Source organism: Cervus canadensis, chromosome 5 (genome assembly GCF_019320065.1).
Source record: "Cervus canadensis isolate Bull #8, Minnesota chromosome 5, ASM1932006v1, whole genome shotgun sequence".
NCBI lineage: Eukaryota > Metazoa > Chordata > Mammalia > Artiodactyla > Cervidae > Cervus > Cervus canadensis.
The window spans coordinates 64,519,429-64,536,069 of record NC_057390.1 but is presented as its reverse complement, the minus strand read 5'-3'; the positions used below and the strand labels follow the sequence as shown (position 1 = coordinate 64,536,069).

Sequence of the window (16,641 nt, the reverse complement as noted above, 5' to 3'; positions counted from 1 at the left end):
CACAAAAGCAGATCATATTCCCCCCAGCTTTAATTCGTGTTTGCCATTCTGGGTTTAGGAAGAATCAGATCATGTTTTAAAGCAAAGTAACCAAAGTTTCTGCCCAGATGAGGATGAGAAAAAGAATTTTCATTTATTGGGAAAAGAGGTTTGATACTTTGCAAAACTTTCCCACACCCCTCTTTCTCACTTAAGTGTGTTAAAAAATTGTGGTGGGTGGAAATTATTTTATATCCCACTTTGTAGAAATGTAAACTGAGGGCTGAAGATATTTATTAACCATGTTATCAAGTTACTGAGCTGGTGAGCATTAGAAGACTGAAGTCAGATTTTCTGACTACAAGTTGGATACTCCTTCTACCACATCAAAAAGTTATTTCAAAGGTGAAGTCCCCATTCTATAGAAAGGGCTCTCATTTCCTGGACAACCTGACCACTCAGCTGGGACTGAATGACCAATCTGATATCCAAGATCTGGGCAACTGTAGTACCAAAACTTGATGTCCCCAAATTGAGACTATTCCAAGGAAGCTAGGGTAATTCACCTCTTCCTAGATGTGAATGTAACCACCCCCAACCCAGGAGGAGCATGGGCAGTCTTTGCTCCCCTACTATCGACTCTGGTTCACTATACCAACAAGGTATATTGAAGTCTTTACCCCCACTGTCTATGAGTATGACCTTAGTTTAAAATAGGGTCTTCATAGATGCAGTTGACTCCACACTGGATTAGAGTGGGTCCTAATCCAAATATAACTGATGTCCTTGTAAGAAGAGAAAGCAAAGATACAGACACAGACACACAGGATGAACATCATGTAATAATGGAGGCAGAGATTAGAATGATACATTTTCAAGCCGAGGAATGCCAAGAATCGCCAGCAACCGCCAGAACTAGGGGAAGTCATTGGACAGATTCTCTCCTACAGCCTTCAGAGCATGGCCCTGTTGATGCCTTGATTTCAGACTTCTGGCCTCCAAAACTGCGAGAGAATAATTCTCTGCTATTTGAAACCAGCCATTTTGTAGTGTTTTTGTTATAACCGTTCTGGTAAAATAATGTAGTGCTTCATCCCTCCAGACCTCCAATGTCCAGAACACTAAATCCTGGAAAAGAAAGGTTCCTCCCAACATCTCAACATCAGAGCACAACAAAGTCATTGTTGGACTTTAAATAAAAGTTTTATTAAAACTTTGTCTACTTTCAAGCCCATTGGGACCCATCCAATTTAGGGACTGGTGTTTTTGGAAACAAAGAAAGATTAGACTTTTTAATTACTTCCCTTGCTGCTGCTACCACCATCACCAGTCTTGTTAATGTATCAATTTCTTTGATTGAAAAGACTGGGTAATTTAAATCTCTCTCTCTCAAAAAAAAAAAAAATTAACCTACCACAGAATGAAAAATGGTAAACAAAAAGCCCTCCAGCAGCCCGTGGGATACACTTCATAGCTCTGGCAGGAAGGCAGTTTGATCACATTTCTGAAATTACATATGTAATGTGGCTGGCCATGATCGGACATACAGCACTCAAGGGCCTGGTGTTTTCAGTGAAAAGCAACTCCACAAGGGAGCCCCAGTGGACCTTTGTCACAGCTGAACACTTTCTTACCAATTCCTCTGCCCTGATAGGCCAGGCCTTTTCCTGTTCTCTTCCCAGTCCACTGAGCCAGGAAGTCAAGTTCATTCCTTGTCCATGCCTCTGTATTTTTCTCTATTACGTGATAAGCACAAGTCTCTGGATGTAGTCACCAGAAAGACTGAGTCCTGTAGGGAACAGCAGTACCAGCGGTCATACAAGACCAAGAGCAGGGAACATCTGTCACCATGAGGACCAGTGACCTGCTGGGAACCAGTGAGCTCAGTCTGTGGAAATCAAGGGGAAAGTAGTTGGCTTAGATGTTTTGAGGCGAGATTTGTTTAAAATGCTCTACTCGATCATATCCCTTGCCTTTAAAATAAAGACACATAGATCTACTCAATAAATACCAGTGAATTACCTCTATATTAATGGCAGACTGAAATGGAAAGAAATCAAGTCAGATTAAAAGGTAATAAAAAATTATAATAAAAGAATAATTGACCAAATGAAACAAAAGCAAGAAAGGCAAATCAAAAGAGATCCATTTAAAATGACTGTCACAGACAGCGCAGGAAAGAAATTAACAAAAGAGAAAGAGTGAGATGGGTGAAGAATATGGACAGACTGACAGATAAGCAATGTGGAGAGCATCACTCAGTGTTGTGTGGTCTCCTGGTCATGCATTCATGCTCCTGTTAACATAGTCTCAGCTCTCACGCCTGTGAAGGTGGCTCCCCAAAGCTTTCTCTGATCTTGAGCATCATCCTCCTGAGAGCTGTTTCTGCACACCTACCTATCTGCCTGCATCATTTCCCCCTTAGTGTGTCTGTGACACCACAGAGAATGAGATAATGGATATAAACACTCTTTGAGCACTAACGGTGTGCCTGGTTCTGCTTTAGGCATGGCTAAATACCAGTAGCACAAGAAGTCTTGAGGAAGAGACAGACCTGCATGCTATAAGACAGGTGCAGTAACAGAGGCATGTCCAAAGCTCCCTGAAACATAGGGAGGGAGAGCCAGTTCTATGAAGGACTTCGGAAGGTAGATGTTCAGGAGACAGGGACTGTTGAGCTGGGCCCTGGACCCCAGGTGCCACGGAGATCTCTGGTAAGGGCTTTGCAGGCAGAGGGAATGAATGTTCAGAGGGGTGATGAGAAACAGGTCAAGCCCAGTGACTCAGGGTAAAGATGGTCTGGGAGAGAAGAGCCTGGCGAAATAGTTACTTCTGGGTATACTAAATGTTTAGATATGATCCTATGTGTGAAGCATAGGCTGGAAAAGGAAGGGCAGGAGGGGAACCTGGGAGAGATTCCAGCCATAAGGCGAGAATGACTAGGTTGCCCTTGTAGGAGAGTCCAACTTGAGTAATTGAGTAGATGGAAATCCCACCATCAGAGTATGGAGGAGGAGAAATATTTGACAAGGAGAGATGGTGACTATGACATCTAGAGAGAGAGAGGAGACAATGGTGAGACCTAAATTGAACCAGTTACATTTGAAGTGCTTTCAGGACATCCAGGTAAAGATGGTCAGTAGAGAATTGTAAATCTGTCTTGGCTTTGAGGAGAGAGGTGTGATAGACAATCATTAGCATAGATTATGATGGAGGCTGTGATTGAAGAGGAGCATGACAGTCAGAGATGGAGAAACTGAAAAGATAGGAGGAGAACCAGAACAGCCACAGAAACCAAAGGGATAATAATTTTACGTGTGGGAGTCACCAACAGTGTCAAAGCTGCCTAGAGAACAAGGACTGTCATTCTGGTAAATACCCTTTCTCTTTTACATCCCCCTCCTTCCCCCACGTTTCCTTATTTCTCATTCCATTTTGTCCCTGGTTAATTTGTTTTCCTTTCCTTGAACCTGTCTCTCTAGATCCTACTGCTCTAGCTTGCAAAGCCCAGCTCAGTCCCTGCTTCTACCTCAGGCCTTTTCCTGAGTACCCAGTCTACCTTGACGTCTCTTTCTCCCTGTAATTTTTTTTATGGAGAAGGTTAACGAAATTTTTTGATAATACTAGGGTTGCGTCATCCCCCTCTTGAAATCTGAAAAGATTCTGACTTTTACAGGGAGTGGTTATTTCCTGAGCATCCCAAATTCTCCAAGAATCCCATCATGTGATACCCACTCCACAAAACCTGGGGCTTTCCTGGTGTTTCTTATGAACCAAATTACTTTCCTAGTTTGTATTTCATCCTTTTTATGGCCCAAGTGTAAACTAGGTCACCTGATAAAGCAGTCATGGAGGGGTCTAATTTGTTCAACCCAAGGTAGAGATGTTAAATATCACTTTTCATCTATCTGCTTATCTATTGTACATTCATTCATACAGTGGGTGTCTACAGTTTGCCAAGCTCTTTGCTCCTGCCCCTCATAGAGATTCTAGCCTACTTTTAAAATTTATTTATTTATTTTTAATTGAAGGATAATTGCTTTACAATACTGTGTTGGCTTCTGCCATACATCAGCATGAATCAGTCATAGGTGTACGTATGTACCCTCACTCCTGAACCTCCCTCTCGCCTCCCAGCCCATACCGCCCTCTAGGTTGCACAGAGCACCAGGTTGAGCTTTCTGTGTCACACAGCCAATTCCCACTGGCTATCTGTTTTACAAATGGTAATGTGTATGTTTCAGTGCTACTGCCTCAGCTGGTCCCACCTTCTCCTTCCCGCGCTGTGTCCTCAAGTCTGTTCTCGGTGTGTGCGTCTCCACTGCTGCCCTGCAAATAGGTTCATCAGTTAGCCTAGTTCCCTTTTATCATAGGTCATAGGTCTAAGGTGGTTCTAAATATCTGTCTGAATGTGCTGCTTAAATACTTGTTGTATGATTGTTTTGTATCTGTGCCCCTGGGTCTGATGAACTGTCAAACCTATAGGAAGGTTTACCTGGGAAATAAGACTTTCAGCTTTAGTAAAGATACTGTCTGCCTATTAGATTTAGTAGAGCTTCTTTTTGGAAACCATGTAGTGAGCATTCACACCCCACAGCTAGTGACCAAATTAACCCCAAATTAGGACAACCTGCAAGGTTGTAGACCTCACTGTTCCCATCTTCTCAGCAAGAAAGGTTATATAATGTCTTTCTGCAGCACTTTGCATGTCTGTGTCACACTTTTCTTCATATCTTAGTTATGTATGGCCCTGAATCATCCTGATTCCTACTGGAAGCTCTTAGAGGTCAATAATCCACATCTTGTTTCCTTTGTATCCCCAGTGTTTTGTACTTAGTTGCATTCTTAAATATACACTGGATGAAACGTCAACATATGCTGAATGGTCCAGGGGTCAACTAGGAGTATACTCAAGTCCCTCAATTCCCAGTCTTTTCTGCTCCTGGGGATCTCTATTTCAGTAAAAGGTATGGATGTTCCCTTAAGCCCTCTTACTCCTAATGTCATATTAATCAGGAAAGACATGTGTGTAAGGGGAGAACAGTTCCTAGGCTGGACATATTTCCATTTAGAAATAAAAGCTGTGACTTTAACTACTTTGGGCAGGCTTTTTTAAAAAAAATCTCAATCTAAAAAAGCACATTCAGCAGACATGAGTGAGCTGAGGAATGTTTTGACAGCTTTGGGACATCTGAGATATTGTATACAGAGCGTTTCTAACCAGTCTAGAAAGACATGTGTCCAAAACATATGCAGGAAAATGACTGATCAACAGTGAGAAAAATGAGAGGAAATCTTCTTAAAGTGAAATGTTATGTGAAGAGCTACCTCAGGGGCAGAACTTCATGACAGAACAGACCTCAGATTAACAAGACTAACCAGCCCGTTTGAGTAGATGACTAGAATAATTTGGTCTGTGAGAAATTCACAGAAATGGTGAGCTTTTGGGGCCCACAGCAGTCTCATCAAATAGCCTCATCTTACAGCGGGTAAATTAGACACAGAGAGGTCATTGATCTGCCCAGGGCTAGTGACACAGCTGAGATTCAGACCCAGGCCACCTGCTTGGCAGACCCTACAACTATCCCCTGCTCCTGCCCCCTGGGTGGTGGTTCATATTTTCTCAGTACTTGAGCTACAAAGCATTTCCTCACATGTTACTCCCAAATATTGCTTTACTTATATTATCACTTTAATTCTGTGGGTCTCTGTCAGCCCAGCGGTTCTTGCTGCCTTAAAGGTTACATCAGTGTAGGGTCAGTACCATCCTGATGTGGGTAAGCTCACGTACAAGCTCAGTCTAGTTGCTTCACCATCACCTGGAGAGCTTCTTTTTAAAATAATTTTTAAAATATTTGTTTTATTATGTATTTGGCTGTGCCAGCTCTTAGTTGCAGCAAGTGGGATCTCCAATCTTCATTGCATCATGAAGGGTCTTTTAACTACAGCATACAAACTCTTAGTTGTAGCATGTGGGAACTAGTTCCCTGCCCAGGAATTGAACCCAGGATCCCTGAATTGGGAGTGTGGAGTCTGAGCCACTGAACCACTAGGGAAGTCCCCTGGAGAGCTTAAAAACAAGATTCTGGGATGTGGAGACTGTAGGATTAGGTTTGGAAACCATAGATCTTTCATTCACCTCCTAGTTGCCTATTAAAATCACCTCTGTGACATGGAAGCAAGACATCTTCCAGCCTCTGATTGAATGGTGGGGAAGAAGCTCAGTTGGGATCGAGATGTGAATTTCATTCTCAGCTCTGATTCTTAAGAGTGTTATTATTATACCGTCAGTGACTCAACCACTCTCCTTGATTCTCTTTGTCATCTGAAGAGTGGGAATGGTCATGATTCCTAATTGAGAGCATCACTGTCTGGATTAGCTGTGAGGACAGAGTTCCATGTGTTGGAGCATAGGTGCTTCCCTAGTGCTCTCTGAAGAAGAATGAGAGCTGCTCCAGTGAGAGGTCAATAGCCTGCATTTTGGTGGCATGACTCTATTTGCTAGAATATTTTTCCTTAAAACTCTTTAAGTCCCTAGTTTTGTCCTCTGGAACCTGAGAGCACTTTATCCTGAACCATGATACTCTCTGAGCTGGGATTTAATGCTGTGAGGTCCAGCTTCAAAATTCACATGACTGCATGAAAATAAGCAAACTAGTTCCTCACCCTCCCTGGAATAACCTCATTCCTCCCTCTATTCTTAAACTTCCTAGCTAAATCTTTATCATTTGTCAAAATCATTTCACCCTTCAAACTGCAGCCCAAAAGTCGCCTCTTCCATGAGCCTGTGATCCTTCCAGGCAGGTCTCTCTTATTCTGTGTTCCCATGGCTTCCCCAGGTCTGCTTATGGTGAAAGTCAGGTGTAAGTTAGTCTTTCTCTCCCGCCGGATTAGGAGTTTCTGAATGTCACAGAGTCTGTGTTAGGGAAGCCTGTGTTTTGAGATTGGCACCAGGAAGGAACCTCATGTTCACCTCCAACACTCAGGAGGTCCTCACCAGCAGAGACAGATGAGTGAGTGGGGAGGGCCATCTTGCATGAGGTCAAGACTTCCCAGGACCCTCAGCCTTCTCTGGTTGTTGGGGCTGCCACACTACTCAGAGATCTCCTCCAACCATCTAGTTTCAGGAATGATCCCATTTGGGTGGATGCCATGCTGAGCAGTGTACAAAGATGTTTTCACTATGCTGTCTGGAGCTAGCCTTATTCTGTTAGAGATACCATGTTTTGCATAAACGCTTCCTGGAAATTGCAGGCAGAAAACTGGCCTAGAAGTCCAATCTGGACTTTGGTCTCAGCTTTCTGCTTCTCCAGAACCTGGGCAGTGCCACTTTGGCCAAGTTATTTCACCTTCCTGAGCCTTAGTTTTCCTATCTGTAAAATGAAGAGGCTATTAACTTCAGAATTTAAATTATTTCTAATTTTCTGTTCTGGAATGAAGAGCCGAGTCCCATTTCTTCAATCTGTAATATTGTTATGGCCACAGATAAGGGAAATGAGAATTGAGCTTTCTGTGCTGATCTCCCCACCCTTGCGGGCATGCATGTACACACACCCTCCTCTGAGACTGTCTTCCGAGACTGTGTTTATATAATTGATTGATTGAAGGAGACTTGGCTCTTTTTTGCTGCAGCTTGATTATAAGTGAGCCAAGCAGATGTCTTGAATTGGGTGGTTGGTTCCCAGATGCATTGTAGGGAGCATGCTGGTGGGGAGGAAATGAATGATTTTAGTTCTGGGGTCCCTCCAAGTGAATAGTGGTGGGGGAGTACAGGCAGGGGGCAGGTCTCATAAAGAATGTGACCAGAATGTTGACGGTAGCTGGTGGATTAACATAGAAGATGACTGGTGGGCTAAGTGCTCCTTAAGAAGAAAACCCAGAGGAGAAAGGAAAAAGGAGCCTGAGCTGGAAGTTAGGACTCTTGGGATACTGCTGACCAGCTGGCTAGAGCCAGATTAGAAAGCTTGTTTCAGTCATGCCCAAAGGTGAAATTGGTCTTAGGATGATGGAGATGGATGAGATCTGAGGATCATTTTATTCCACTACTTCATTTTTCAGATGAGGAAACTGAGGCCTAAAGAGATTAAGGGACTTGCTTGAAGTAATATCTCGAGCCAGGGCTTGAACCTAGCTCTTCTTACTCAAGGTCTAGCGTGACTTCACTTCCAAAGGGAAGCTTGATCAGCCTGTCAAAGTGAGGAGGAGCTTCAACAAGGTTTCACATAGTTCTGCCTTCATTGCTGAACATGCACCCCTTTATTTCTGCTCTGAGGTGGCTGAGCCTGGAGCCAACTGGAGAGCAAGAACAGGCTTGCCATCATTTAGTAACAATCAAACTGTGTGTGTGAGTCCCCATGCCAGGTGCTTGATGTGTGTATTGCATTTAATCCTCCTCATAATTCCCTGAGGTGGCCCCTGTTTTAATCCTCACTTTAAAGTGAAAACAAAATCAAGCCACACCGAAATTAAATAATTTGCCCTGAGATAACACAGCTAGTAAGTGACAGAGCCAAGCTTTCACCTTGAACAGTCAGACCCCAGTTGGGAGCTTATGTCTCTGTTTACTCCCCAGACACCCTGGTGCCCCTCTGAGGTTTTGATATAAAACAGGGCAAAAGAGGATCTTCCCACTTCACTCCTAGACCACCCTTTTCTCTTTCCTTTGTTTTCCCATAGCTTCTGGCCTGCACGCAGACTTGCTGTCCAGCAGGAGCTTCCAGCAACCACCAAAAAGCAGCTTGCTGGCAGAAGAGAACTTTTAAGATGTGAGAAGCCAGGAAGCCTTATTGGAGATTATTTTAGCCATCAAACCATTGTGGAATATTTGAAACCTAGCTATGTATGCTTTTGCCAGCTTATTCCAGAAAAATGCAGTATGGGTTTTTTAGAATTTTAAAAATTGTTTTAAGGTATCATTTTACTTGTTTGTTACCCACAGCTTTGAGTGATAATAGTAAAAGTTACCAGGTTAGGAACTGGAAATTAGAACAGTTCTAAACTCACCCACTGTGCATCCGTTGGCAAGCTCCTTTATGTCTCTGGATTCAGTGTCTTCCTCTAAGATGGTCCTCAGGGTCTTTCATGATCTTGATGTCAACATTTGGAAAGTTCTGGGAAATCTCTTGGGAAAAGGAGACCCCACCTTGTGACTCAGGATTGGTGGCAGCCAAGGGAGTTCTCTTGAGCTGGATACAATTCTTAAGGCCTGACGGTATTTTAAGACTGCTGGTTCCTGGAGCTTTATCTAATGAACTGAAGTTTTAAATATGAAGCTCTATTTTATGACCTCTAAAGGTCACCTACAAGAAAATTGCCACATGTGTATGGTGCTTCATATGGTTCTTTATTGAATACACAAATCAGGCTTGTCAGGAATACATTGGCATTTGTAATGCCACCCATGAATCATTGCAGCCTTAGCTTAAATGTGCCAATAAGCCAAGCCTGAGGAGGTGAGAGCTGGTGATTCAGTAACTGATTTTCAACTTGGCTCAGGCCTGGTGCTGCCTGGAGAGGATGCCATTCAGAAAGGCCTCCACAGCCAGAAGAGATGCCTTCTACTCTGTATGTGAAAGGCTCCCTGACCAGTCATATGACCCTGGGTAAATCTTCCCTGGCCTGGGTCTTGGTGTTTTCACCTGTCCAATGGGAAAAACAGCCTCAAATGTTGCTTCAAGTTCTAACAGCTGACTGCAAATATCACCTTAAGGCAGAAATACCAACCTTTCTGTGGTACAACAAAATATTAAGGAAATGGTCATGTGCCATTGGTTGTCTGCCCCATGTAAATACTGTTTCTCATGGTGAACAGAAAGCTGTGTTCAAAAGGGCATGGGTAAATTCTGAACCAGCTAATGTGCATCGGGAATTTCTCCATTCCAAAGACATGCATCATTCTCATTGAGTCCTGCTACCAGTCCTAGGAAGTTAAGTCTTATCACTGAGATGGCTGGGGCTCAGAGAGAGGGAGAGAGTGTCCCACATTGCACAGCTGACAAGTAGCAGGACTGGAGTCAAATCTCAGGACTTGTGCTCTATCCCTGAGAAATAATCCTGATGGTGTTAAGTTACTTAATAAGACCTATGGGCAGGTATGCATAGGAAAAGACTGCAGAGCTGGGTGAGACCATAGAGACCACCATTCAGCAAATGAGAGATTTCAGGCCCCATGTCAGGTTATCAGCATCCTGGCAGCTAAGCACTGGATCAAGAAAACTAGAGAGAGAAAAATAACCCCGAGGCAAAAATCACAATTATGTTGCCATATGTTAAACTAGTAGCAAATCTGTTAATTCTGTTTTCAGATGCAGATCCCAGGACTGAGTATACAATTGAATAAACTCTCCTGTGGGCCCCTGATAGTCCAAGAACCTTGCCATCCCACTCTCAGTTCCCTTAACTGAGACCCTTAGCCTACCCAAGAAACACAAAGGATACCCTAGAGGATATCAGGAAAAATAGACATGAACATTGAGTCCCAGACTTTAATGCCGCTGTAGGTTTGACTTTCTGAGTCATGCCCACTGGGAGGAAGACTTGGATCTCAGGGATGTACACATTGACTCAGTCCTCACCTAGGGTATCCCAGGTCTGACTTTGTGAAGGTGGGAGCAGGACACTTCAAGGACAGCTCAGGTGCTTTGGTTCCTGTCCAGCCTCTATCCTGACCCTGCCTGTCCGAGTTCCTGTCTTGCCTCACTGCAGGTCTTGACTGTTACTGGTGTCTGTGGCTCTGAATGAGGGGAAGTCTTTCTGATACCTTTTCAGTTCATAATTCCCTGTTAGTGAGATACTGATGTCAAGGCCTTGGGGTCCCATGGAGGAAGCAGGTCAGTGGAAGCCAAGTCAATCACTTCCTATGTGAGTAACCTCAGATGTGACTTCATCTCTCTAAGCTCCAGTGTCTTCCTCTATCAAGTTGAGATAAGAATCCCATTTAGTTCATAGCAATTCAATAAGATAATGATACAGGGTGCCTGGCATTGTGTCTGGCCATGTTAAACTCTCAGTACATGCTATCCATTATGAAATGGAGGAATTTCATAGTTCCTCCATTGGAATTATTCTCCAGCTCCCCCATGGAGATCCCTCACTTGGGGCACTTCTGTAAACATACACGCCTTGCTGCCAGAGTCAAGAACATAAGTCCAAGCTTGACTCCTGAGACACTTGTAATGAGAGACAAAATGAAGAAGGGTGAAGTATCATGGGGTTGATAAACATGGTGTTTTTCTCTTTTTTTCTATGACTCTGCTTTTCACTCTGTGGTTTTGCTTTCATTCCTTGTGCTGGGTTGTGGCTGGGTAACATCATCCAGTGGGCTCCTATGAACCTGCTCAGGCTGGCACCAGCCACCTGTGGCCTCTGGAAACCAGCCAGCCTCAGAAGACATGTCTTAAAGTCTAAAGGAGGCTGTTGGTCCCTTAATCTGGGTTGTCTAAAGGAGACTTAGGAAACTAGTGGTAGGTCTCTGGATTTATAGGGTTAGGATGAAGGAGGTACAAAGAATCTTAATCTAAGGGATTTGGGGAAGCTTGAGGTCAGTCTGGATATAAAGGAAGACTGGGATTTTCTAAGTCCACCCAAGAGAAGACCCTAGAGTCCAAAGTACATCTGCTCTCCCTGTTATGCTTGGACAGTGTCTGAAACTTCCACACAGTCTCCTTCCTGTGGCTCAGGCTGGGAAGATTCCTACCTTTGCTAGAGTAGCCGCAGCTGGCTTACCAGGCTCAGGCCTTGAGCATGATTGCTGTGGTAGTCACACACATTCCCAGAGTCCACATTGAGCCTCAAAGTGCTTTGGCACTGCCAACTCACCACAGCCAAGCGAACTGGGCATCTCTCTGGGAAGGGCCACCACAGGGTTTTTTTGATGGGTTACTGAACAATTCTTCTGAATGGCTGTGTTTTATACTAGGAACAATTTCTTGAAGCTGTTAATTCAGTTTTTGAAGTATAACTCGTATCCTGGAAGATTTCAGAATATGGATACAGACTGATAAAAATGTGTGAATACACACATACACACTCACCCTGGCAGTCATCTGTAAAATCTGCCTGAGCACTCCTTAATTCTTTGAGGCTCTTGAGGCAAACTGAGTCCCTATGGAGTGTGATACACATTTCACCTCCTTTCCTGGGGAACCCATTAGGGATAACAGCAGGCTCTCATTTAGAGGCAGAGAGAGTGAGGGGACCAACAGTCTGTAGGTTTGGTTGTGTTGGCTCACTGTGAGCTCTGTAGAATCACCGACTTCAGAAATGGAGAGCATCAGAGAGGGGATATGCTCCATCATTTTCAAATTGCAGAAAGCCAGGTGCAGAAAAAGGAATGGACATGCTGAGGCCCTTCAGCTGCTGTGTGCAGGACTGAGCCTGGAGTCATCCTCACTGCTCTACCACGACCTTTCCCTTGACAGCACTTGACACTCCTCTCAGCAGGCCAGTTATTTCCAGAAGATTCCATTACTTTATCTTTCTTCTATGATGGAAGTGACTTTCTGTTGATTGCAGTGATTTCAACTATGTGATTAGCAGGTTCTGAAAAGTCTTTTTCTCATTGTTCTTTCTCAGTGGTTAGATTCTCCTGGTTCCAAACAGATATGTGAAAAGTACAGTCTTGGACCTGACACAGATGAAATATAGATCTGTCCCCTTAGGGTAGTATAGAAGCCTTTATGGATATGACAAAGTTACAGACTTAGTATCTAATAATAACCAAAACATAGCACTTCATAGCATTCTCATATATTATTTAATTTGATCTGTTGGCCCTGGATTAAAATTCTGAAGCTGTGGAGGTGTGAGCTATTCAGCATTAGTCAGCTCTGGGTCACATTCTGGCTCTGCCTCAGGGAAGTCCTTTCATCTTTGTACAAGTAGAGTAAACTTTCTGAGTCTCAGTTTCCTCAGCTTTAAAGAGAAAACACAATTCACTTCTCAATTTGTTCAGCAGATTAAATATAGTGATATAAGAAATCTCTTTAGCACAGTTCCTGGCTGACAACTGGGGTTGGTGAATGTTTGTTTCTACCCCTCCCCTTGGGCAAGGACCTGTTCAGCCATTTTGGGTTGCTTAAGGCTGAGCACTTCACTGAAGCCCTTAGTTCCTCTGAGTCCTATTTGTAAGACTCTATAGCACCCACCACCTGGGGACAGAGTCAAGGAGGGCTAAAGAGAGAGACCCAAGAAACACCCTAGAGCTAGAAACTCAGAAAAGGCCTAAGGAAAATGAGACTTAATCTGCCATTTTTAGAGAAGACAAGTCCTAGGTATTATTGCTCAAAAGGCACTAAAGCTAGGTCAGAAGAAACCTGTGTTGAAATTTTATAAGAAATTAAATCAGAATATAGAAAAGCCCAACCTAATTTCACCTCAAATAAGCAATAATGTTGGCTCCATTTCTATTTAAAGCACAAAGTACATCTTTGACAGCTAAAGAGAAGCTGCCTCAGAGTATGGATTTCAAAACGAACCTATTTGATAATAGGAGTATCTGCCTGGCCTGTTTTACTAGGCAGAATCTGATCCATACACAACTGATCATCAGTCTCTCCAGAGTTCAAAGATTCCAGGATTGATGATACTTGAGGCTGGGATTGCATATTCTGTTGTCTGTGTAACATGAGCACAGAGCACACTTGCTGGGCAGTGTCTGAGCTGGCATGCTGCCCTTCTGTCCCACGTGGAAGCAGGATGACTTTAATTGGAGAAGAAAAGTCAAGATGGAGGATGGGTTTCAGAAGTTGAAGCTCTGGGAAAGGCACCGATAGTTGTCAATGTGGGGTGGAGGTGGCCACCCTCTGACTTGATCTTCTGCTAATGTGGTTGGGTCTTTTTGATCATCCCCAGAGGAGCCAGGCTTAATGGCTATACTTTTCATTATAAGATATATTTCATTATAAGGATAATTTTGTGCTACAAAGTACAAAATGTTGTTTTTTTTCTTCTCTTTGCATTCTGCTATTGAAACTGGGGACCTAGCAAGCAAGTCTTGAAGATTAAGGCAGCCTACAATTCATGGACACTAGCTCATAGCTGTAGCTCAGCCCCCAGAAGCGTGTAGAAAGTCTTCAAGGCTGATAAAATATGTAGGCGGCAAGTGGCATGTCAACTCAAACAAGCCTAGCTCTGCCTGTTTCAGCTTGACATTATAAAGGTGAATTGTCTGAATCGTGAAAGGGCGAGTGGTATTAACCTTAGGACCAGGAGGATGGCAGCTCTGGAGAGCAGCTGGTACATAAATCTCCACCGGTTGAGAAGTAGAAAGATACTTAATAGAAGGGTAATTGAAGGATTTTTTTCTTCCCCCCTAAACTTAGTTTGGCCAGTGTCAGTGGGAATTATTTTACTCCTACTCCAGGGCAGGGCCAGCTTCTATGGTGTTACTAAAGGACATTCCAGTGACTGGCTATTTGCACTAGATTTGGCACTACTTCTCCTCTGCCTTCTGGAATTCCCAACAGAGAACTTGTCTTGGAGATCAAGGTAACAGTAGCTCCAGAAGCAGCTACTAAAATACACAGTGATAATTGGAAGTTAGTACCCATTAGTGGCTTCCCTGGTAGCTCAGTTGTAAAGAACCCCCTGCTAATGCAGGAGACCTGGGTTCGATCTCTGGGTCAGCAAGATCCCCTGGGGAAGGAAGTGGAAACCCACTCCAGTATTCTTGCCTGGGGAAGCCATGGACAGAGGAGCCTGGCAGGCTACAGTCCATGGGGTCACAAGAGTCAGACACAACTTAGCAACTAAATACTACCCATTAGCACCACCAAACAGATTGATTTAATAAATTTGTTATAACACTTCTAAGAGTAGGGACTTTGGAATCTTAAAAAAGTCAAATCAAGAAGGAACTTTAGAAGACATCTAGTGTGGGTCTCATTCTGTATTTGAGAAACTTAAGGCCCAGAAAAGTAAAGTGGCTTTACTCAAGATAACCAGCAAATCAATGGCAAAGTTGGATCTGGAACCTAGGTTTCTCTGGGTAATTGTTCCTAGAATCATTGAGTCTAAACCTCTTATTTATGAATGAGGGCACCAAGTTCTACATGTGAGAAGATGCCAACCAAATGTGAAAAGCCTGGATACCAACAAAATTCCCCAAAGTCCCATTCAATGGTCTTTATATCAAATTTTCCCTTTCTTCACATCTCCAGGGCTAAAAGGAGATAAAGATGATGAAGTAAAGAGTGGATGACTAATTTGCTTTTTGGCACATATTCTATTGATCCATGAGCAAGCATTGAGAGCCTTCTAGGTGTACAAACACTTCAACCACTTTGGGTAAAAAATAATGATCAAGGCAAGGGAAATAGAAGGTGAGTATATCCTAAAAGTAGGGCAGCAGATGTGAAAGGATTGGACACAGTGATGATTCTTGCAAAGAAGCCCAGAAAAGATCATACAAAGTCTCAGAGCACGGCCTCTTCTTGCCTCTTCTCTCTCTGCCTAATCAGTGACCTTCCCTATTCCCTGCCCAAGAGAGAATAGAGCTCAGATTAGCTATCCTAGCCGTGGCACTCCTCCCTGGAGGGTGATTGAATAGATAATATGGTTGGCAAACAGGGCTGTGAGAAGCCTAAGTTCCCTTTGACCTTCTCTTCTTTTTTAGGAATCTGATAAGAATTTTTGCTGAGCACCAGTTGTGTGTGTAGATATTGTATTATCCTGCTGGTTCTTACAGCAATCTCCAGAGGTAGAAATTATCATCCCTATTGTATAAGAGAGGACAGTTGAAGCCAGAGAGGTTAATTTTCCTGCCTGACTTAGATTCACACCTTTCTGGTTGCAAAGCCCAGCTCTGACCAGTTGACCTCAAGCCTTCTTCATGTCACCAAGTAACTTGACAGAATGCAAATCTTTTCATGGTTCAACCTCTTAGTCCTTTTTTTCTGCTTGCCTTTTCTGAAGACATCTCTCGTAATCTGAGTTATACAAAGCACACTATTTTCCCCTCTTAGTCTCCTTCTCATGCATATGGAGCTAAGCTGCCTATGAAATTTATAGCTTCTCACACCTGGATAGGGTGAAGGTTGTGGATGAGATGGAGGCCAACTTCCTGGAGTGGAGGAGTGGGTCACATCTGGGAGATGTTTGCTCCACTGACCATGGGCTGCTCCTTGCAGGTCTGGAGTGCAGCTTTGACTTCCCCTGTGAGCTGGAGTATTCCCCTCCACTGCACAACCTTGGCAACCAGAGCTGGTCCTGGCGCCATGTTTCTTCTGAGGAGGCCTCTCAGATGGACCTGTTGGATGGGCCTGAGGCGGAGCATTCCAAGGAAATGCCCAGAGGTAAGGGTAGAGGACACTGCAAAGTGTCCTGAATGGACCACGATGCGGATGGGATGTCTATTTCTGTTTGAAGTTTTGTGTCTTCTCCATCCCTGTTCTATCCTGTTTCCTTTGAAACCTGTTTTTAATATCTGTGCCTTTACATGTCTTGGACTATACAAGGGAGAGGAGGCTATAAGTTCAATTTCAAGATCAATCCAACCCTTTGGATTGAAGGGTTTAGAAATAGGATTTCATAGCTGTCTTTCATGCAGATTTCCCAATGTAAGATGTAAAAAAAAAAAAAAATGTTAACCTGTTTGTTTATTTGGAATGGTGTCATCTCTAAAACATAGGACATCCAGTTAAATTTGAGCTTTAAACAACAAAT

The 16,641-nt window shown here is 43.5% G+C and overlaps 1 protein-coding gene across 1 annotated transcript in view; it reads left to right on the top strand.

Moving 5' to 3' along the window:
• Positions 1–16,641, top strand: part of ALK (ALK receptor tyrosine kinase) — a 786,987-nt gene that overhangs the window by 295,156 nt on the left and 475,190 nt on the right. The window contains exon 3 of the mRNA XM_043468949.1: positions 16,107–16,271. Coding sequence (XP_043324884.1) covers positions 16,107–16,271 — 165 coding nt within the window. The remainder of the gene's footprint in view (positions 1–16,106; positions 16,272–16,641) is intronic.